The 24,149-nt window shown below is 42.0% G+C and overlaps 2 protein-coding genes and 1 non-coding gene across 3 annotated transcripts; 1 reads left to right on the top strand and 2 right to left on the bottom strand.

Moving 5' to 3' along the window:
• Positions 1 to 736: 736 nt before the first annotated feature.
• borcs7 (BLOC-1 related complex subunit 7) lies at positions 737 to 3,878 on the bottom strand. Its single transcript, XM_014154003.3, has 5 exons — positions 3,665 to 3,878; positions 2,638 to 2,700; positions 2,472 to 2,515; positions 2,275 to 2,295; positions 737 to 2,164 (listed from the first exon to the last, which is right to left on the bottom strand). Exons 1-5 carry the CDS (start codon positions 3,869 to 3,871, stop codon positions 2,113 to 2,115), a joined length of 387 nt encoding a protein of 128 aa, XP_014009478.2. The 5' UTR covers positions 3,872 to 3,878; the 3' UTR covers positions 737 to 2,112.
• Positions 3,879 to 3,916: 38 nt separating this feature from the next.
• Positions 3,917 to 7,825, top strand: cyp17a1 (cytochrome P450, family 17, subfamily A, polypeptide 1). The gene is made up of 7 exons (XM_014154002.3): positions 3,917 to 4,961; positions 5,233 to 5,371; positions 5,509 to 5,738; positions 5,842 to 5,928; positions 6,100 to 6,488; positions 6,583 to 6,686; positions 6,805 to 7,825. Exons 1-7 carry the CDS (start codon positions 4,647 to 4,649, stop codon positions 7,083 to 7,085), a joined length of 1,545 nt encoding a protein of 514 aa, XP_014009477.1. The 5' UTR covers positions 3,917 to 4,646; the 3' UTR covers positions 7,086 to 7,825.
• Positions 7,826 to 13,991: 6,166 nt separating this feature from the next.
• LOC106576911 (WW domain binding protein 1 like) lies at positions 13,992 to 20,041 on the bottom strand. The gene is made up of 4 exons (XR_014381300.1): positions 19,750 to 20,041; positions 17,024 to 17,126; positions 16,373 to 16,537; positions 13,992 to 14,734 (listed from the first exon to the last, which is right to left on the bottom strand). It is a non-coding gene; the product is annotated as a WW domain binding protein 1 like (transcript).
• Between the last annotated feature and the right edge of the window lie 4,108 nt (positions 20,042 to 24,149).

Below are 24,149 nucleotides of genomic sequence, written 5' to 3'. Positions count from 1 at the left end.
GCACAATACACGAGACTTGCAACACTTTACTTGGCCCTTGTGAGAGTAGTTCATTGAGATGAAAACCTCCCCTTGACGACGCTCAGGGTCACGGTCTAGGACAGCCAGCTGCTTAGCCTTCGAAGGTTGCTGATACTGTCGCCATGGCAGCCTCTTTTATGCCAAGTTTGAGGAAGTTTAAAGACCACTTACATTTCAATGTAGCGTTTCAACTAATGTACCCTGACTGCTAGCTCTAATACCACTATTAGCAGGCTAATCAAGGTTAAATACAATATGCTTCCTTATTGAAATTGAATGACTTCTCATCCCTTATCCAAACTATCTACTACTCTGTGTACTCTCTAAAGCCCTATTTATACCTGGTTCTAACATGCATCCTTTATCCTGATCTTGTCCACATTGTGATTGTACCAACATTTTTACAGGTGTAGATTAGGAGATGGAGCTTCCTGATCACCTCCAGAGGTAGTCCGACCCAGATTGTCTGGATATCGAAGAGGTCTGAACAGTAAAACCATTTAAATCATCATTATCCAGCACTTTAAAGTCATCAACAGATGATGTAATTGATTTATGGCTTCAATATGTCTTAAAATAAATATTATTTTGAAATAATTTGCATACAAGGAGGGACCAGGATATCTGGTCACAATGCAGACACTGGACAGATGACACATTTTACTGCCATGTGTCGATGAAATGGCTACAATGTGGACATAAAGATTTCAAAATGTATAGGCAAAATATCTACTTTAATATTTCCACAATAGGCTAACATCAATCAATATTAAGTATGTTATAGATCCAGTGTAAAAAAAACAATTCATATTGAAATTACATTATTCCGACCCCCCCCCCTACTGTGAAGGAAAATATTCTTATGTATACACTTTTTGAACTTTTCCCATTGAAAAACAATATCCCACATATAAATATAATGTACACACACATGGGTAAAAAAATGTTTTGAGCAAAATTGTTTTTTTTAGACAAGTGCAAACCCCATGGGCCTTTTCTCAATTAGATGTCCTCGCCTCCTGCGTCCTCTCACCTCCTTTTGAAAAAGGTCAAAGGTAATCGAGGAGAGATGGCGTGAAAAATGAATGTGGATGAAAAACCGCTTGCTTTCAATTTTTATTTAACTAGGCAAGTCAGTTAAGAACAAATTCTTATTTACAATGACAAACAAGAATCTCCAATGGAGTAGGTCATTGGTCTGATGGTGCCTTCGGATGTCATTGGCCTCCCCCTTTGCTTGCAAGAATAAAGACCAAAAGAGGAAAGGCCACCAATTGAGATGTGCCTTTTGTTAAGTAAATCAGGTGATAAATGAGCTAAAATGGAGACTGGAGTAGGACTTTAATAAATAAGAGTCACTAATATGCAGGATAAGAGCACCATATGCTGGTATGCATATTCTTAAGAACAGCGTGTACCTGGGGAGACATCCAGGCAGCATCCAGTCCAAAAGGCCAGGGGCTACATCAGGAAGGTGCAAAGTCAGAGAACATTCTGATAGAATTTACCCTTTGCCAAGTCCCGCCCCAGAGTTTTGGCCAACCAATCGCATTGCTCCAATGGAAAGCAACTGCTGTGGAGTAGGACACCTCATTCAAGCTCTTGTTTCAAACACATGAAAGCAGTGGGAAAATGTGATTTTTCTTCAAAAACTGTTTAAAATGGCTAAATAAATTAACAGTGCACCAGGAGGTACTGTGATTCCTGTAATGCGGAGCCTGTTGGAGTATTTTATACAAAATTATACATTTGTTACATTGTTTGTTAGCTCAGCTGGTTTGCTAGCTCAGCTGGTTTGGTTCCTGTGAAGCAATTGTAATGACAGTCCACCACAACATACCTGAGAGTTTTCTGATTAGCAAGGAGTAGTCGGTGTTTAATTTCATTGTGTATTAAAAACACTGTTTGAGATCATTGTAGGGGGGGGTTCTCCACTAGTTACAATGAGGAATTGGGCTTCCCGGGAAATGTTGTCCCAAGATTGCAACGGGGGGGGGGGGGGTCTGCACATATTTTCTCACAAGAAGCAACATGGTAACACAGACAGGAGCAGCTCATAGTCTTTCATTTAAGTGTCTCAGTGCAGACACTTCACTTCAGTAAATGCCTCAGTTGATCCTGAAGGTTTTTGGAGTGTTCCACACTGTAGAGAAAGCAAGGGAAGATATGGTTGATTGCGTCATCAAGTAGTGTTATGACTTTGCATTTGGACTGTGATGCAGATCGACAAACAAAGTTCATATTTTGACTTACTTCTTCTGGATGGCCTCTTGTCTGGAAGATAAAACAAAAGAGTCATTTAAATTATGATATTGTCATCTCCCTAGTCAATGTTTATTATCCAAGCATAGCAATCCCCACAAATGGCACATGAGAATCAATTCTGAACTATCATGTTTACTGGATGCACATTGGTCTATCTTGTCCAAAATAAACTGGGGATAACTTACTGATATTGCAAATGGGTGGTGATGATGGACATTTTTCTCAAACTCTGTAAAACAAACAAATTGTGTTTTTGTAGTTCGACAATATCAGCGCTAGATCAGGGTGAACACGGTTTGCTTCTGTTAGTTGAGCGACTGTAGCGTGGACCTGGATCCCAGCACTACTTACATCCTCTGAGTGCAGAATGGCATCCTCCTGAATGACCATGTTTCTGGCAGCCTGTCCCAGGAGCTGAAAGAGACATTGAGTAAATAGTTTAAAGTGGCTTCCTTTCCTCACCTCCCTTCATTTTTAAAATTGTATTTCACCTTTATTTAACCAGGTAGGCTAGTTGAGAACAAGTTCTCATTTACAACTGCGACCTGGCCAAGATAACGCAAAGCAGTGTGACACAGACAACAACACAGAGTTACACATGGAGTAAACAATAAACAAGTCAATGACACAGTAGAAAAAAAAGAAAGTCTATATACAGTGTGTGCAAAAGGCATGAGGAGGTAGGCCATAGGAGCGAATAATTACAATTTAGCAGATTAACACTGGAGTGATAAATGAGCTGATGATGATGATGTGCAAGTAGAAATACTGTTGTGCAAAAGAGCAGAAAAGTAAATAAAATAAAAACAGTATGGGGATGAGGTAGGGAGATTGGGTGGGCAATTTACAGATGGACTATGTACAGCTGCAGCGATCGGTTAGCAGCTCAGGTAGCTGATGTTTAAAGTTGATGAGGGAAATAAAAGTCTCCAACTTCATAAAGATATAGTAAGAAACTGGACCAGTGAGAATGGTAGCCATAGTTCCAGACATACATGAGAGGCAAGTGAAGTATTTAAGAAAATGACATAAGGAATTTAGATAGTGGGTCGAGCATATTGAGATGCACCCATCATGTGATGTAGCTGCTATGGAAATGAGCTCGCTAGCTTTGTCCAGCCTAATTTACTAAGTAACGCTTCATTAAAAACTGACAACCAGACAATGGTCATTTGATACGCCATTTGCAACTTCAAACAGATGTAACAATCTTAATCTTGCAAACAAAAGAACCTTAGCTAGCGAACGTCAGTTGGTCAGCGATTGAATGGCTTTTCTTGCTAGCTAGTTAGCGTTAGCTGCCGTCGTTGGGCAACCAGCTAGCTAACCAAATGCAGCAAGGTCTCACAATAAGGTGCAAACCGATTTCCAGCTTTACCTCTTGACTCCGTGAACCCTTTAGCACCTGGCGAGTCAGGGCGATCACATCCCCGCTGCAGGAGCCCACTTTATCGGACAATAATCCTTTGACAGATTGACCAAACCGTGGTTGTGGCTCCGCGGAAGCCATTGCAGCAAATCTTTTTTTATAAACAAACCAAGATAGACCACACAATGTCGTTTCCAATCGCAGCACATTAATCATAGTGGGCGGGACACGCTTGGGGTTGGGCAGAGCCAAGCACGAGCTAGCAAGATACTATTGGCGCATTTTATGGATATATTTGCATTTTCTAATAGGAAACGCCTACTTTGAAACTTTGGCAAAGGGTAAAGTCTCCGAAACGTCGTCCACTCTATTCGTAACAAATTCTAGTTTTGAGAACGTCATCTTCTCTCACTGCCGGCCACTGGGCTTCCTCTTCATCACCATATTTGGTCGTGAGTGGAAACGCCAACCGGATGCTTCAGATTTATACATCCGGTGAAACATCTGGCTCATTGTTCTATCGGTGATTGCAGTGCTATACTACGGAATTGCAGCTTGTCACGAAAACGCCCACTCTTAAACAGCCAAAACATCTTTGAAACCCCAGAAAATAATTGTCAAAAGTCCATTGTCATTATAAGGTTAGGCTATTGGCGTCTCCTGCCTATAATAGGCATTCCTTTATGCATAAAACATTAGTTAATTAATGTATTAATTGTTGTATTTCGTTAGCCTATTATAGGCTATTTGCAACAATATATATTATTTTATCAAACATCTTTAGTGGGATTAATCAAAGTTAAACAAGCTTATCTTGTTTAAATTGGCATGAGCTGTTAAAGATATCTAAGCTTAAAATATGCAAGGTCAAGGTATGGCACTGAAGGAGCCGTATAAAACCCCTCTGCTCCTCAGTGCTGTTGCTATCGACGTTCAGTGACTCTCTGAGTCTCTGATAACGACGCCAGCCCCTCTCCGCCCAACATACAGCATGGCGTGGTTTTTGTGCATGTGTGTATTCTCTGTGGTCGGGCTGGGTCTACTGCTCTTGCAGGAGAAACTTCGAAGGTCCCTGGAGACCAGAGGGGGCCCCCCGGGCCTGCCCGCGTTCCCACTCATCGGGAGCCTGTTGAGCTTGCGAAGCAATCAGGCACCGCATGTCCTCTTCCAGAAGCTGCAGCAGAAGTATGGACAGACCTATTCTCTCATGATGGGCGCACACACAGTCATCGTTGTCAACCACCACCAGCACGCCAAAGAGGTCCTCCTTAAAAAGGGGAAAATCTTTGCAGGGAGACCCAGAACAGTGAGTGGTTATTTTTTCTTGAACATGTTTTATTGTATTCTATATGATGGAGACAATTTAAAGTCAGCCTGATCATTTATTTGCAGATTATTTGCTTGTCTTTGATGCGTAATAACATTGATATAATTGTGCCTGAAATGTACATTAAAATAAATGTAATGTGTAATGCAGTGGATTTTTACAGCTAACATTTGTTACATAATCATTGATTGGCATTACTCACTCCTTATGCTCTCCTAGCCTACATAATACAATCTTTGTCCTTAACAAGGTAACCACAGACGTGTTGACGAGGGACGGTAAAGATATTGCCTTTGCAGACTACGGTGCAACTTGGAGATTTCATCGTAAAACAGTGCATGGAGCCTTGTGTATGTTTGGTGAGGGCTCTGCCTCCATCGAGAAGATTAGTGAGTACCAAAAAATGTTTATATCCTTTATAACAATTTGTTGTTGAATCTGAATCAATCTGAATCTGACCACTCTGATTCAGGTGTACTGAAAACTAACTTTGTCTCTCTCTCTCTTTCTCTCTCTCTCTCTGCAGTCTGTAGGGAAGCCCTCTCCCTGTGTGACACTCTGGGAGAGTCAGGCAGAGCATCGTTGGACTTGTCCTCAGAGCTGACAAGAGCTGTCACCAACGTGGTCTGCTCTCTCTGCTTCAGCTCCTCCTATTGCCGCGGCGACCCCGAGTTTGAGGCCATGCTGCAGTTCAGCCAGGGCATAGTGGATACGGTCGCTAAGGACAGTCTGGTGGACATCTTCCCATGGCTACAGGTACAGTGCAACTTGGTGTTTATAGCCCCCTGGATGGAATTGACCAGCACATCTCTCAGGTTTCCTCAGTGCCTCTATACACATCTTCTTTTCTCCCTCCTAGGTCTTCCCCAACGCAGACCTGCGTCTCCTAAAGCAGTGTGTGTCAATCAGAGACAAGCTGCTTCAGAAGAAATACGAGGAACACAAGGTAGGCTACAGCAGGTGGGTACAGTAGGTACTTTCCTCTATATAAATAGAATATAGATGAAAGTATCTATTGTACCTCATCATTTTTTATGAATATCAGGGAAATACCAGTTGCAGCAGGCTACAGTAGGCCATGGTGTATGGCCGTGCTTTACGTTATCTTCCTCAACAGTCGGACTACAGCGATCATGAACAGAGAGACCTGCTGGACGCCCTGCTAAGGGCCAAACGCAGTGCTGAGAACAACAACACCGCCGAGATCACCACGGAGACCGTGGGCCTTAGTGAAGACCACCTGCTCATGACCGTGGGTGACATATTTGGAGCCGGAGTGGAAACCACGTCAACGGTCCTAAAATGGGCAATTGCCTACCTCATCCACCATCCACAGGTACAAAAGCGAATTCAGGAGGAGCTGGACAGTGTGGTGGGGGGAGACAGACCCCCCCAGCTCAGTGACAGGGGGAACCTGCCCTACCTGGAGGCCACCATTAGAGAGGTGCTACGCATCCGACCTGTTGCCCCTCTACTCATCCCCCATGTAGCCCAAACAGACACCAGGTACACACACTCATTACTGTTTTGATCTAAAGACGTTTCTTTGTACTGATAGCAAGTTCACTCTGTTCTGTTTCTGTATGCATTTAATTTGCAGTATTGGCAAGTTCACTGTCAGGAAAGGAGCTCGCATCATCATCAACTTGTGGTCCCTGCATCACGATGAGAAAGAGTGGAAGAACCCGGAGATGTTTGACCCTGGTGAGAATGTCTCAAGTTAATAGACTATTTATACCTCATTCTCTGTGTATTAGTGTCTTCAGTCCTCCCTGTGTCCTCAGTTTTCTCTGTCTCAGTCTTTCTCTCTGTGTCTCCACAGGTCGCTTCCTGAACGAGGAGGGGACAGGTCTGTGCATCCCCTCACCCAGCTACTTGCCGTTTGGGGCAGGGGTGAGAGTGTGTCTGGGGGAGGCGCTGGCTAAGATGGAGATCTTCCTCTTCCTCTCCTGGATCCTACAGCGTTTAACTATGACCGTGTCCCCGGGCCAGCCACTGCCCAGCCTGGAAGGAAAGTTTGGGGTGGTCCTCCAGCCGGTCAAATACAAGGTCAATGCCACACCAAGAGCAGGCTGGGAGAAGAGCCATCTCCAGACATCTTAGACCCCCACCCTTACCGAATGACATGCATGGGTGTTAATGTTTAAACACTAATAGTGGTGCATTCGAATTGGCCTGGGAATCTCATAGCTCCAGTTGGTGAAGTTGTGAAGACGATATAAATGCATTCTAGTGCTTTTGAGGTTGGTACAACTCTACAATGAATTAGATTTTAGCTAGAGGGCTAAGCAAGATCACGTTGCTAATAATAAGTTAGTTAACTAGCTGACGTTAACAATGTGTCAAAGCATTGACTGTATGGGTCAAAGTAGCTTCTTTATCCACATAGCTAAAGGCTTTGTAAACGCTTTGTTTTACCATCTTTTGGTCGCAAAGGTGACAGGTCATTGATGAAACGTCAGAACTCGATGATAGTCAGGTATCATCATTCTGGCCTGAGTTTCTCACTTGGAACTTGGAGGGCATTGACTTGTAGGGCATTGTACTGGCTATTTTGGAGTTGGGAACTCATATTTCCACAATTCAGAGAGCGCTCGAATGCACCATAGAACATGGAAACAAGCGTGAACTAAGGTTGTGATATATTACGCAGAGACAGCCCTTGTAATGACTGCTATTTTTCATGGATGCATGTGTATCGATGTAGAACAACGCTGTATATTTTTTGCCTTAATGAGCTGAACTAATGTACTACTGTTTTACATAATACTGTCTTTTAGTGATAAATAAAAAATCATATAGCACTCTGTTCTTGATGTTTGGTCAATAAAACTAACCACAGTATTTCCAGCTACAGAGAAGATCCAAGTGAGAGTGTATTCTTGCAGAGAAGTCCCCTTAGTTGCGCTGGCGTCCTAACAATATACTGTCCTTCCAAGTAAGACACACTCACAAAATGGCCTCACTGACGAATAAATGTCAACAGCATAAAGCACATGTCATATTCAGCATTCTTTAATATCCATTCATTTGGCTGAGGTTTTGTACAAAAGATTGCAATTTCCTTCAGCAGATGATAACAAAGAGGAAAAGAACAAAATGCAATTTAACACCAAGGGCTTCTTTAATTGGAAGAAACCACTGATCTTTAAAAATACAAATATATTGGTATTTTTCTTAAATAATTCCGTATTTCTTCTAAAATACATTGAAATTGAAAAACATAACTGTCTCCACACCTTGTAATTGGATTTTCAACATTGTAGAACCCACTTTTTTTTAAAGGGAACCTTAAACAAATTGCAAAAAACATAACTATTGTCACCCTGGAGCAAGTACTTGGTTGTCCACAGCCTTTGGCCAAGATAACTACCGAAAAATGCTCCTTGTAGCAGCAACTTTCTACTGCCCATTTCGCCCATTCGTCAGTTGCAAATTGTTACAATAATTGAATGCTGTTGTCAGATCTTGCCATAGGTATTAGATGAGATTCAGATCTGGACTCATTGCTGCCACTACAGAACATTCCAGCATTTATTCTTCAACCATTTCTAGGTGCTTTCTGATGTGTGTTTGGGGTCGTTGTCCTCCTGGAAGACCAACAACTTTCAGCAGAGACCCAGTTTTTGAACACTGGGTTGAATATTGGACTATAAGCACTTTGATAATCCACTGACGTTTCTGCATAGGCTTCTGTTCTTCAACACCAAACCCACCACTGGTATGCATGGCCAGAGCTCTATTTTCATGTCATCTGACAATAGGCCCCGGTTCCAATCCAAGTGCCAATGCAGTTTATCAAACTCCAGGCTGTGCAAAAATCAGATTATATAAAAATTAAGCTCTTTGGCCAAGCATACCAGTGGTGGGTTTTGTGTCGAAAAACTGAAGCATATGCAGAAAAGTACCTTATACCTACGGTAAAATGCATCTTTGATGTTATTGGGGCTATTTTGCATCCACTGGTCCTGTGGCCTTTGTTAAGGTCAACGGCATACAGTTGAAGTCGGAAGTTTACATACACTTAGGTTGGAGTCATTAAAACTTGTTTTTCAACCACTCCACAAATTTCTTGCTAACAAACTATAGTTTTGGCAAGTCGGTTAGGACATCTACTTTGTGCATGACACAAGTAATTTTTCCAACAATTTTTTACAGACAGATTATTTCACGTATAATTCACTGTATCACAATTCCAGTGGGTCAGAAGTTTACATACACTAAGTTGACTGTGCCTTTAAACAGTTTGGAAAATTCCAGAAAATTCTGTCATGGCTTTAGAAGCTTCTGATAGGCTAATTGACATCATTTGAGTCAATTGGAGGTGTACCTGTGGATGCATTTCAAGGCCTACCTTCAAACTCAGCGCCTCTTTGCTTGACATCATGGGAAAATCAAAAGAAATCAGCCAAGACCTCAGAAAAAAAATGTAGACCTCCACCAGTCTGCTTCATCCTTGGGAGCAATTTCCAAACGCCTGAAGGTACCACGTTCATCTGTACAAACAATATTACACAAGTATAAACACCATGGGACCATGCAGCCGTCATACCGCTCAGGAAGGAGATGCGTTCTGTCTCCTAGAGATGAACGTACTTTGGAGCGAAAAGTGCAAATCAACCCAGGACCTTGTGAAGATGCTGGAGGCCATAATGACCATCGTTATGTTTGGAGGAAAAAGGGGGAAGCTTGCAAGCCGAAGAACACCATCCCAACTATGAAGCACGGGGTTTGGCAGTATCACGTTGTGGGGTTGCTTTGCTGCAGGAGGGCTGGTGCACTTCACAAAATAGATGGCATCATGAGGGAGGAAAATTATGTGGATATATTGAAGCAACATCTCAAGATATCAGTCAGGAAGTTAAAGCTTGGTCGCAAATGGGTCTTCCAAATGGACAATGATCCCAAGCATATTTCCAAAGTTGTGGCAAAATGGCTTAAGGACAACAAAGTCAAGGTATTGGAGTGGCCATCACAAAGCCCTGACCTCAATCCTATTGAAAATTTGTGGGCAGAACTGAAAAAGCGTGTGCGAGCAAGGAGGCCTACAAACCTGACTCAGTTACACCAGCTCTGTCAGGAGGAATGGGCCAAAATTCACCCAACTTATTGTGGGAAGCTTGTGGAAGGCAACCCAAAACGTTTGACCCAAGTTAAACAATTTAAAGGCAATGCTACCAAATACTAATTGAGTGTATGTAAACTTCTGACCCACTGGGAATGTGATGAAAGAAATAAAAGCTGAAATAAATCATTCTCTCTAATATTATTCTGACATTTCACATTCTTAAAATAAAGTGGCTATCTTCACTGACCTAATACAGGGAACTTTTACTAGGATTAAATGTCAGGAATTGTGAAAAACTGAGTTTAAATGTATTTGGCTAAGGTGTATGTAAACTTCCAACTTCAACTGTAATTAACTTTACCCAGTAGCACACCAGGACATTTTAGATAAAAACCTGTTTGCCTCTGACAGGAGGGTGGCACTTGGCCACACGTGGATCTTTCAGCAAGACAATAACCCCAAGCACACATTAATATCCACAAATAAATGGTTAATTGACCACAGAATCAACATTTCGCAATGGCCATCTCAGTCTCCGGACTTGAATCCCATTGAAAACCTGTGGTTTGAATTGAAGAGGGCAGTCCATAAGCGCAGACAAAGGATATCAATGATCTGGAAAGATTCGGTATGGATCGATGGTCTAAGATCCCTCCCAATGTGTTCTCCAATCTCATAAAACATATTATAAAAAGGCTCAGTGTCGTTATCCTTGCAAGGGGAGGGTGCTAGTGTATTGAAAACAGGGGTGCCAATTATTTTGAACCCTATATTTTAGCATACAACATAGGTCATTATTAGCTTGTTTATTTTATGGTCTTTATCAAGGGTGCCAATAATTATGGTCTATTTAGAACTCTGGCCATGTACACTTGAGACACCTCACTTTTGTTTCTCAGGGGTAACAGCAGTAAGGTTGAAAATACTGTATCCCTGAAAACCAGAAACATCCGCTTTCTACCGACTCAGCAGAGAGTGGTCTGTCTATGGATGCCACATTCAGAGCTTTGCATTCAGAGCTTTGCATATAGAATCGTGAGACTAGCCATTGCTCATTTGTCATATGGTATAGAGAACTACAAGGTAGCATCACTCCTGCAATACAACATTTGCAACAGAAAACAGTTTTTAAGTACACCAGTGGATACAGGCAGGGGCGCAACTTTCACCAGTTTTATCATTGGAATGTGATACAAAATGAAGAAAAGGTATGCTTTAGGACCATGCGGACTCCTCCGAGCGGTCGGTAGGCTGTTTGGAGTGTTTATCCGACTGGATAAAAATAATAATAATAATAATATTAATAACAAAAATGTCCCCCCCACTTCTAAAACCAAACTTGCTCCGATGGATACAGATGTTGAAAGAGTTAAAAGGCTTCCGTATGCTCCAGTTCGGCTAGCCGAACGAGTGGGCTCGCATACTCCCTTAAAATATCTTCACTTGAAAAACTCGAAAAAGTGGCAGTAGTACTGTTTGTCCATCTTGAGACGCCATAGCCAGTATGCACTTCCTCATAATAGTCAGAATTAATCTAAGATAACTCAAGAAATCTGTCATTAAGTTTGACGTTTTTGCAGAGGAAAACTTAGTTGTGCAATTTTACATCTAACTAAGATGTTTGGTGCAGTATTCTCAAGTGAGCTGATCGTGGAGACAGCAGAGGGAGCACGCCCCCATCCACACTGACAGGGCCGCAGTGGAGGTGAAAAGCTTCAAGTTTCTCAGTGTACACATCACTGACAATCTGAAACGGTCCACCCACACAGACAGTGTGGTGAAGAAGGTGCAACAGCGCCTCTTCAACCTCAGGAGGCTGAAGAAATTCCCTAAGACCCTTACAAACGTTCACAGATGCAACAATGAGAGCATCCTGTTGGGCTGTATCACCGCCTGGCACGGCAACTGCACCGTCCACAACCATATATATATATATATATATATATATATATATATATATATATATATATATATATATATATATATATATATATATATACACACTATATTTATACTCTGGACTTTGCTCGCCCTAATATTTATATATTTCCTAATTCCATTCTTTTACTTTTAGATTTGTGTGTATTGTTGTGAATTGTTAGATATGACTGCACTGTTGGAGTTAGGAACACAAGCATTTCGCTACACACGCAATAACATCTGTTAAATGTGTGAATGGACCTATTCCTCTATTTGGATTGGTGGATACATCTCATTATTTTAATATAGTTTTCAATATTGTTGTTGACGTCAACCACCTGTTTTCAATGGAGAAAGACGCTCATGTCATGAATATGCTAAATTATCTTGAGACAACTTCGATATAAAGTGTTTTTCTCAAAGTTGCCGAGATGTCCTACCTTCTTTTATTAGTACACTAGTAACAACCTAAGCATTACGAAACTTTGATCAAATAAACCTCACATAGTCTCTCATTGACCTCCATACAAAAACGAATCGCTTTTGTGAAAGAAACGAAACATCGCAACCTGCTGGAGAAGACAGCTTTTTGGCCAAGTTGGGCTTCGCTTCTACAAATAAAGGTTGATTCGCTACCACACCCACATCGGAAACTCTGTGAAGTTATTTTGGAGCGAGTTAAGTAATTACATGTTTTATTTCATTAATAAGACCCATGTATCTACAATGAAAGATGTAATGTTGTTATTGTTATTACTCAAATGAAAACAAAACTGATGAATTAGTCTTTCTTCATTCTCACTGGTAAATGTTGTATACACAAAAACACATATTGGAAATCTGTTCCCAAATCAATATATTTTTACATGAAATCCAATATTTTATAAAATCTCTAGAATTAGTCAAAAACGTCAAAAAAACATTGTATTCTTACAACACTACCATAGGTTTATACAATTGTATATGTAACATTGTATTCTTACAACACTACCATAGGTTTATACAATTGTAACCCCTGACCTTGTTCTATTTATTTTAACTTTTGAAACTCAATTAATGTGTAGTGAATGTTTTTATATATATATTACTTCAATGTTATTTTACATTTCTTTAGAGAATTATTGTTATATATATAATAATAATAATAATAATAATAATAAATAAACCCACATCGGAAGTACAGTCATGGCCTAAACAGGACTTCTGTGAGGATGAGAGCTGCTCTACTACTCTATAGAGATATCTGAAACACAGTTCCCAATAAGGCTACACAGTATTAATCAAAGCATTCAATCATTTAATATATTACAGAAAGGCTACTTAACAAGACTTCGTGATTCCTTAGTAAAAGGGAGTTCTGAAGACACATTACAATAACCGAGACACATTAAACCGATCATATTCACGGTTTCAAACATTAACTTCCGCACTGCATAGGTGTGTGAATTCTTGTGCAATAAACGTGGTGTCTCTTTAATATGAGGTCAGATGATAATCCATGTTAATCTAAAAATGAAAAATAAGAATACCTTGTAATCCTTCTTGGCGCATCTCTCTTGCTTTGTTAATTCCGGTTGTGTATATTCCTACATAATATGTTGATGTTAGGCTGTGTATCTCATTTAGTCATGTATGTCTTGTCTGAATAAATAAACGATATATATATATAACAGCGGCCTCTTGTGTTTATTTATATATATATATATATATATATATATATACATACATATATATATACACATATACACATATACATATACATATACACATATACATATATACATACATATATACACATATACATACATACATATATACATATATATATACATATACATACATATACATATACATATATATACATATATATATATACATATACATATATATATACATATATATATATACATATACATATATATATACATATACATACATATATACATATATATATATATATATATATATATATATATATATATATATATATATATATATATATATATATACATACACACGTACATATATATATGAAACACAAGAGGCCGCTGTTATGCCTGAATTCGACCCAAAACCAATGAGGAAGTCTGCAGTGTTGAAAGCGGTTCTATGAAACCAATTTGTACCTCCAGCAAAGCCATTTGAACTGTGCAGAACTCTGTAATCTACTGGCCTTTGTATGGCTCGGCTGTGAGACTCCAGGCTTTTAGGGTCAGTGCATCACCACCTTAAGATAGGGCTACATATGACACGGCTGCATTACAGAGGAATGCACATTGTGATGCAAGCATTGTGCTACTTTCTTCTAAGGAGGGACACATTCACAGGCACACACACACCTCATCAACTCTGAGTCTCTATGTCTGTGTGTATATTGGTGTCTGTGTGGATCTGAATCTGGGGTCTGCATCTATCAGATGTTCTCTTCCTTCTCCCTTCCCAGCATGCCTCTTCCTCCTCCCTCCCAGAGTTCCTGGTTATCACACACCTCGATTGCCGAGTCGCCTGTAAAGCGCAGGTACCTGCCCAACGTCGAGTTATTGTTGTCAGGGAAATCTTTGCCATGCTCCCCCTGTGTCGACACGGGGGGCCGCAGTGGGGGTTGTGTCTGGGGGTGTGGTGGTGGTCTGGGGGAAGGATGAGGGCAGTCAGGGTGCTGGGTGGACAGAGAGGCTAACTGGAGGGGGACTGTAGGGAGGGGGAGGAGTGGCAGTGCTGTCAACTACCTCCTCATAGGTTGGTAGCATGTAGTCAGGCAGGAATCCTATACAACGAAAGAGGGAAGGAGAGGATATTAATTGAAATGTCTTGATATACAGTACCAGTCAAAAGTTTGGACACACCTACTCATTCAATGTTTTTTCTTTATTTGTACTATTTTCTACATTGTAGAATAATAGTGAAGACATCAAAACTATGAAATAACACATATGGAATCATGTAGCAACCAAAAAAGTATTAAGGGAAAGGGAAAGGGGGATACCTAGTCAGTTGTACAACCGATTTGTTTAAATTAAACAAATCAAAATATATTTTATATTTGAGATTCTTCAAAGTAGCTACCCTTTTCCTTAATGAGAGCTTTACACACTATTGGCATTCTCTTAACCAGCTTCATGAGGTAGTCACCTGGAATGCATGTCAATTAACAGGTGTGTCTTGTTAAAAGTATGGTATTTCTTAATGCGTTTGAGCCAATCAGTTGTGTTGTGACCATGTAGGATTGGTATGCGGTAGATAGCCCTATTTGGTCCATATTTGGTCCATAAGTCCATATTATGGCAAGAACAGCTCAAATAAGAAGCAAAGAGAAACGACAGTCCATCATAACTTTAAGACATGAAAGTCAGTCAATAAGTAAAATGTAAAGAACTGCCGTTGCAAAAACTGGCTCTCATGAGGACCGCCACAGGAAAGGAAGACCCAGAGTTACCTCTGCTGCAGAGCATGAGTTCATTAGAGTTACCAGCTTCAGAAATCGGCAATTAACTGCACCTCAGATTGCACCTGACAGAGTTCAAGTAACAGACACATCTCAACATCAACTGTTCAGAGACTACGTGAATCAGGCCTTCATGGCCAAATTGCTGCAAAGAAACCACTACTAAAGGACATCAATAAGAAGAAGAGAATTGCTTGGGACAAGAAACACAAGCAATGGACATTAGACCAGTGCAAATCTGTCCTTCGGTCTGATGAGTCCAACCGCCGTGTCTTTGTGAGACGCAGAGTAGGTGAACGGATAATCTCTGCATGTGTGGTTCCCACCGTGAAGCACGGAGTAGGAGGTGTGATGGTGTGTTGGTGCTTTACTGGTGACACTGTCAGTGATTTATTTAGAATTCAGGGCACACTTAACCAGCATGGCTACTACAGCATTCTGCAGCGATACGCCATCCCATCTGGTTTGCGCTTAGTGGGAGTGCTGCATCAGATGACCTGGCCTCCACAATCACCCGACCTCAACCCAATTGAGATGGTTTGGGATGAGTTGGACCGCAGAATGAAGGAAAAGCTGCCAACAATTGCTCAGCTTGTGGGAACTCCTTCAAGACTGTTGGAAAAGCATTCCTCATGAAGCTGGTTGAGAATGCAAAGCTGTCATCAAGGCAAATGGGTGGCTACTTTGAAGAATCTAAAATATATTTTGATTTGTTGAACACTTTTTTGGTTACTACATGATTCCATATGTGTTATTTCATAGTTTTGATGTCTTCACTATTATTCTACAATGTAGAAAATAGTAAAAATAAAGTAAAACCCTTGAGTGAGTGTCCAAACTTTTGACTGGTACTGTATTTACACATTATATTGACATGTAGGCCTATAGTACTATGTATTGTACCATAGTCACTGTGCTGTGTCACGCATACAAATGCTACAGACAGACACAGGCACTCACTGAGATAGAAGGGGAGATGCTGTGTGTTGTTGTGGGCCTCTCTGTATACAATGAGGTTGATCTCATTCTGTCTCCTCTGCTGCTGGAAGCTCTGCTTGTACCGCCGGTGCTGAGACACACAGCAGCACATTAATATGATGATGAGAGTCCACACCAACCAGAACCCTGAAAACAAAGCTAAGTGTTAATGCAATAGCATCCATTTCCAACAGATCTGTAGGTCTCAAACCTCTGACACACACACACCTCAGTGCTCAGGATCATTTGTTAAGCGCAACATCGGCCTAAACAACAAATGAAAAACTGCTCCAGAGTAAGTACCTTTAAAGCCCATGCAGTCAGTCTTGAGTTATTATAAAAAGGGACTGCACCAGTAACATGAGACTACAACCCTGCCTGTAAAAAAACTAGAGCTACCCTCTCACAGTATCAATTTAAGAGTTACACAACCTACGGAGACAGTGGATAGACAGGGAATACGATATGAGGAGAGGATAGAGGGGGAGAGGAGCACAGAGGAGATAGCAACAGGCTCACACAAATAACTCTGGTTAGGCATACACTGTATGGAGGAGAGGAGACATGGAATAGTACAGGGAGAGAAAAGACAAGGGTGAAAGGGGAACAGAGAGAAGGAAGCTGGTAACTCACACCACAGCTCATAGTAGTAGCTGCAGCACTGAGACTCTCCACAGCAGTGGTCTGATCCACACACATAACTCTGGTTGTTGTCTCCATGGCACACCAACCTGCTCTAAAAGAAAAGCACAGAAACATACATAATTGATTCATGATTTTCCATTCTAACATTGAGAATCAGGTTTACCGCACGGCAAGCGGTACCGGAGTGCTAAGTCTGGGACCGAAAGGCTCCTGAACAGCTTCTACCCCAAAGCCATTGTAGGGAGGTCATACAGGCACGTGGAGGCCACACACACTACTGAGCCTCATTTTGACTTGTTTTAAGGACATTACATCAAAGTTGGATCAGCCTGTAGTGTGGTTTTCCACTTTAATTTTGAGTGTGACTCCAAATCCAGACCTCCATGGGTTGATAAATTGGATTTCCATTGATTATTTTTGGGTGATTTTGTTGTCAGCACATTCAACTATGTAAAGAAAAAAGTATTTAATAAGATTATTTATTTCATTCACATCTAGGATGTGTTGTTTAAGTGTTCCCTTTATTTTTTTGAATAGTATATTTCATGATGTGTAGCCTAACATGTGCTCAATGATGTGCGGTGATTTAGTGCATTTTTATCGGGTAAGCATTAGAATAAGCTGCCTCAATATTTGCAGCCGTAGGTGGTCATATCACTTCAGGAGCTAATCCATCGTCTGTATTGTGAAATAATTATAATGTTAAGGAAATGTTAGATCCTTTCTTCAGATCCTATCAACACACTGTCACGTCCTGACCAGTATAAGGGTTATTTGTTATTGTAGTTTGGTCAGGACGTGGCAGAGGGTATTTTGTTTATGTGGTTCGGGGTGGTGATTTATTTGGTAGGGTGTTGGTTTAGTTAGTTCCGGGTTTTTGGGGTTATGTTCTAGGTTTGTATTTCTGTGGTCTCTAGTCTTTTGTATTTCTATGTCTAGTTTATTGGGGTTGGACTCTCAATTGGAGGCAGGTGTTTTCTAGTTGCCTCTGATTGAGAGTCCTATATATGGGTATGTGTTTGGCTAAGTGTTTGTGGGAGATTGTTTCTTGTTTTGCCTGTGTGAGCATGACAAGACTGTTTTGTTGTTCGTGAGTTCTTCGTTTTTTTTGTTATTTTGGTGTTCTCTTTATTTAAAATAAATATCAAGATGAGCATCCACATTCCTGCTGCGTTTTGGTCCTCTATTCCCGACGACAACCGTTACACACACGCTCCAACAACGCACAAGTGACCATTCTCTCTGTGTGGTGTTTTGGGAAATGCATGTTATCTTCGGCCGTGGTAGGAAAGATTGTAATCCTAAATTCCATTGCTATCGGAAACCGGGTCCTGGGCAGTTAGTCTACATCCTAGCTATTATTGTAATGAGCTCCGCCTCCAAACAAGACCTAATTTGTTTGGTCCGGACCAGACCAAATCTGAACCAATCATAGACGTCTATGTTTCACAAGTTTGAACATCACAGTAGAGTATGGTACATTATACTGTACTCTACTCTAGTGTGCTCTACTGTACTGCACTTTACTGTACTCTGCTTTTCTTTATTGTAACATTACTGTACTTAGTATTAGGATCCCCATTAGCGGCCTTATTTTATAAGGATCCCCATTAGCTGTTACCAAGGCAGCAGCTACTCTTCCTGGCGTCCAATAGATGAAACATCACATCAAACAAAACATTGAGCATTATACAAATTTACATTGCTCCATTAGAATATTACAATACTACATTACAAAGAATAATGTGTGGGTGTGTGTGTGTTTTCTCTACTGTACTCTACTGTGCTCACCAAACTTGTGAAACATAAACATCTATGATTGGTTCAGATTTGGTCCGGCCAGGGTGAATGATAACATTTCAAATACTTTTCAACGTCTATGGATGTCTGGTGTTGGTCGGTGTTCAGTGGGTGAGAGTGCTTGTTACATTAAATGGAAAGAGGGTAGCTGGTAGGTGTCATGGTAGGTGTCAGTAAGAGCCAGGAGAGGTGACATTAACTGGAGAGAGAGAGGGAGATAATTGTGAAAAAGAGAGCAGCAGAGAGCTAGAGAGGCAGGTAGGGGTTGTCCAGACAGTTCAGTCTTGCTTTGACCACCAGATGACAGAAAGCTGAACATAACAGTATGCCATTGTAGCCAATTCAATTGCAGTAATACCATTACTGATTTTTCAATCCCTTTTTTAATCATCTAAAAATTCCTAAACAAACTTGATATCAGCAAAAACACTAACTTATTGGTAGGTCTACCTTTACTTGCTACTTCTGTGAACTTTCATTATCCTCCCTCATCAGGGAGAGAAATTAGAAAATATATTTGGTTTTTGATAACGGAACTACAAGGCACAAGGAAGCCAAGGTTTCTTAAACTTACAGAGACAAATCATTTCTCCAAAACTAAATATGTGTTGATTTTAGTTGGCAGACATCTTTACTTCAACATTATTGTGTTTTGATGTATTTCAAATACCTTGTAAGACTTTTTCTGGTAGATGTTTTCTAAAACCCCTTTTCCATCTCTTTGACCAGAAATCAAAGCCTTTGTTTATTCCTAATTTTTAGGACCGAACATTTTTGAAAAATGTATGTATCCCTTAATTTCTCCAATATCAACTCTTAGCTTTCATTTGACACCCAATTTGACATACTCCTATGAACTTCACATGTTGGTGCTCATGGGTCCTTTCAGATGGAAATGCCCTGTGTTAGCGTACCTGTGTAATTTCCAGCAACAATGCCATGGTCCCATCAATGCTCTCGGCTGGGATAACAAACCCAACAAAATGTGCAGGAGAGAGGAAGAGGAGGGAGGCGACCAAAGGAGGGCAAGTCAGGAAGAATTTTGTGTTGAGCTTTTCCTTTTTTTGCACTGCATGGATCACTGGAGTGGTTGAATGCAGCATTGCTGTATGGTACACTCAAAATGTCTTGTCGTTGTTTTGCCAGCAGCACAGAGTGAGCAGCAACCCAAAAGAGGTCTTGATTTAAATGCAACAGAACCCCTCTGGATATAGACCCCCAATATGGTGCCAGGGAATGCAAGTAAACAGGGCAACAGAGGCCAGTTTAAGACCCAAGCCCCTTCTCTCACAGTCTCACATAGACACACGCACACCCTAACCGACACTCCCATGTCTGACCTATGTAGTCACAATTTTAATTGCAGCCTCGAAAATTGCAACTGCAGTTTGACAAGTAGATGTCATGCAATCACAACAACTGCCAAGCAGCCCTGAATTTAGATTAGCCTCACTCCTGTATAGTCTATTACTGAAACACGCTGGCCAGACCCGAGGTGTATGCTACGAAGGAAGCTAGATCTGCTCAAGGTTTTCTAAAGCTAGCCAGCTACAGTTAGCTTCACATTCCAGCTCCAGCTTAATCTGTACTTCGACTGTGGATATTGCTTGCTTATCAATGCACAAGCAGCTTTTTTGCCACTCCTATCGATAAAATAACTGTATTAAGTAGGGTTGGGGAGTAACTGATTACAAAAGACGGTAACTGTAATCCTTTACGTTACCAGTAAAAATATTGTAATCAGAATACAGATACTTTTGAAAAAAACTAGATGATTACTTCGAGGATACTTTTAAATTCAGAAAGGATGTTTGCGGAAGAAAATCTTTGACACCTCTATGTTTTATCAATGACATTCAAATCAGCATTGAAAAAGGTGCAAATTTAAGTTTGTTCCACCTGAGCAAGTCTGACCACAAGTCAGAGACCACTATGATGACACACCAAATATAAAAAAATACCCCCCACCAAAAAAAGTAAGAGATAAAAATAACAAATAATTAAAGAGCAGCAGTAAATAACTATCTATATACAGGGGGTACCGATACAGAGTCAATGTGAAGGGGCACCGGTGTCGAAGTAATTGAGGTAATATGTACATGTAGGTAGAGTTATTAAAGTGACTATGCATAGATAATAACAGAGTAGCAGCAGCATAGAAGGGGGAGGGGGGAAATGCAAATAGTCTGGGTAGCCATTTGATTAGATGTTCAGGAGTCTTATGGCTTGTGGGTAGAAGCTGTTTAGAAGCCTCTTGGACCTAGACTTGGCGCTCCAGTACCGCTTGCCATGAGCTTGGCCCCAGTGATGTACTGGGCCATACGCACTACCCTCTGTAGTGCCTTGCAGTCGGAGGCCGAGCAGTTGCAATACCAGGCAGTGATGGAACCCGTTAGGATGCTCTCGATGGTGCAGCTGTAAAACCTTTTGAGGATCTGAGGACCCATGCCAAATCTTTTCAGTCTCCTGGGGGGGAATAGGATTTGTTGTGCCCTCTTCACGACTGCCTTGGTGTGCTTGGACCATGTTCGTTTGATGGTGATGTGGACGCAAAGGAATTTGAAGCTCTCAACCTGCTCCACTACAGCCCCGTCGATGAGAATGGGGGCGTGCTCCGTCCTCCTTTTCCTGTAATCATCAGGGTTGTAAGCTGCCAAAATGGTACCAGGGAATCCAAATGGATGTATTTTATTCAAAAAATGTGACCGACTGACTCAAATTCGGTCTTATGTAGCAACATTTGAACTTGAGACTCAGAGCTTAAATGGTATATCATACACTGCAGTTGAGGAACAATGGGAAAGTAGTTATGCTTCTAAACTTCTAAACCCACTTTTGAGAAAATTGACCTTAAATGTTTGGGTACACCCACTAGAGAGCTCTTCTTTGTCTACACCCATTCAGCATCGTTCACACCCTCTTAAGCCTTAGCCCCACCCATCTCTTTAAGGATTCACATGTGAGGCCATGTGCTTTGCAGAGTGAGTACAGTAGTGTACTAAACAACCAAAGATTTCAAGACTAAAGGCTGGTTTATACTACTTCTGTAGACAGTTGTCGAAGTGACATCATGAACATTCTATTGTCATCCGACATCGAACTCATTGTCGTTCTGAAAAAGTATAAACACAAATCGACAGGCTGCATGACATCAGCAGCCTTGTGGTTCAAAATAGCATAACTGGTGTATTTTAACACCAATAAACCCATCCGCTCAAAAAAATATTGAATATATGTCAAGCTAGCAAACCAGGCAACTAAAAGCAACTTTCTAAACAATGTTTTGGTTTGTTTCTAGCTTGTTATCACAGGAAAATAAACTCACAACAATATCATTATTTACAAGTTAATGGCAAATATGCCTAGTTTCCTGAAAAGAGTCACAAATGTGGAGCGTTAAAACTAAAAGTGGATTTACCTAGTTTGGTGAAGACCCAAGGACTTTCAAGAGTTAACGAACCCTGGGAACGGTGTTAGGATCTCATGTTTTTATACTTTAACTGCAAAGTTAGGTAAGTCGGAAGCTTGTATAGTAGAGCTTTGTAAACAAAAAAAGAGTCATGAAGTGATCTCCGGAACTTTAATGAGGACCAGTCAACCTTTTGATACAGGATGCAGTGATGCGTATTAAAACGATCACCTGTGATAAGGCGAAGGGTGCTATGGTAGACGGCATCCAAAGGATTAAGAGTAGTGGTTGCTGCATTCCGATAAATAGCGTCATCGAAGACCAGAACTGTCAGGAATGTTGACTGTACAATATGCATCCTGCTGTTCAGGGAGAGGCATTATCTGTTTCTATAAAATCAGCTTTTTAAAGCCTTTTAATCTCAGCCTCTTACCTAGCTCATCCGTATGTTTTTTAAACATCAAATTATTATCAATCCAAAAGCCCAGATATTTATAGGCGGGAACCTGCTCGATGAAAGAAACATCCCATGCAAAAACGTGTCATACAATAAGTTGTACTCATCCTTAAAAATGTCATACTGGAGAGAAGAGGACCAAAACGCAGCAGGTATGTGCAGGCTCATCTTGACTTTTATTCACTATCAAAATGAATGCCAAAATAACAAACCATGAGAATGAATGAACGAACAACCAACCAACAAACAAACAAACAGTCTGGCAAAGCATAGGCTCAACACAGAACAATTCCCCACAAACCCCAGTGACAAACAACTCCTACATATGTGACTCCCAATCAGGAACAACGATTCCCAGCTGTTCCTGATCAGGAGTCACAAGACACACACCAGACTGCCACGTCCTGACCGCCAAACTACTACACCAGCTCCATCTGCTGGTCAGGACGTGACAGTACCCCCACCTTAAGGTGCAGACCCCGGAATGCACCTAAAAAAGAAAAACAAGAAAAATCCCCAATACCCCAACAAAAACCCAACAAACAATAAGCCCTAAACCATAAGGGAGGGAAGGGAGGGTGGCTGACGTCAACGACGGCACTGTGCTACACCCTCCCTCCCCAACCCACCTATCCTGGAGGTGGCTCAGGTGCAGGCCGTTCCAGGCTGTCGGGGCAGTCTGGCAACTCGGGACAGTCGGGGCAGTCTGGCAACTCGGGACAGTCGGGGCAGTCTGGCAACTCGGGACAGTCGGGGCAGTCTGGCAACTCGGAGCAGTCTGGCCACTCGGGACAGTCGGAGCAGTCTGGCCGGTCGGGGCAGTCTGGCCACTCGGGACGGTCGGGGCAGTCTGGCCACTCGGGACGGTCGGGGCAGTCTGGCCACTCGGGACGGTCGGGGCAGTCTGGCCACTCGGGACGGTCGGGGCAGTCTGGCCACTCGGGACGGTCGGGGCAGTCTGGCCACTCCGGCAGGTCGGGGCAGTCTGGCCACTCCGGCAGGTCGGGGCAGTCTGGCCACTCCGGCAGGTCGGGGCAGTCTGGCCACTCCGGCAGGTCGGGGCAGTCTGGCCACTCCGGCAGGTCGGGGCAGTCTGGCCACTCCGGCAGGTCGGGGCAGTCTGGCCACTCCGGCAGGTCGGGGCAGTCTGGCCACTCCGGCAGGTCGGGGCAGTCTGGCCACTCCGGCAGGTCGGGGCAGTCTGGCCACTCCGGCAGGTCGGGGCAGTCTGGCCACTCCGGCAGGTCGGGGCAGTCTGGCCACTCCGGCAGGTCGGGGCAGTCTGGACACTCCGGCAGGTCGGGGCAGTCTGGACACTCCGGCAGGTCGGGGCAGTCTGGACACTCCGGCAGGTCGGGGCAGTCTGGACACTCCGGCAGGTCGGGGCAGTCTGGACACTCCGGCAGGTCGGGGCAGTCTGGACACTCCGGCAGGTCGGGGCAGTCTGG

This window comes from Salmo salar, chromosome 18 (assembly GCF_965601325.2).
Source record: "Salmo salar chromosome 18, fSalSal1, whole genome shotgun sequence".
NCBI classification, from domain to species: Eukaryota; Metazoa; Chordata; class Actinopteri; order Salmoniformes; family Salmonidae; genus Salmo; species Salmo salar.
Note: the sequence above shows the minus strand (reverse complement) of the source record. Positions and strands in the feature narration are given on the sequence as shown.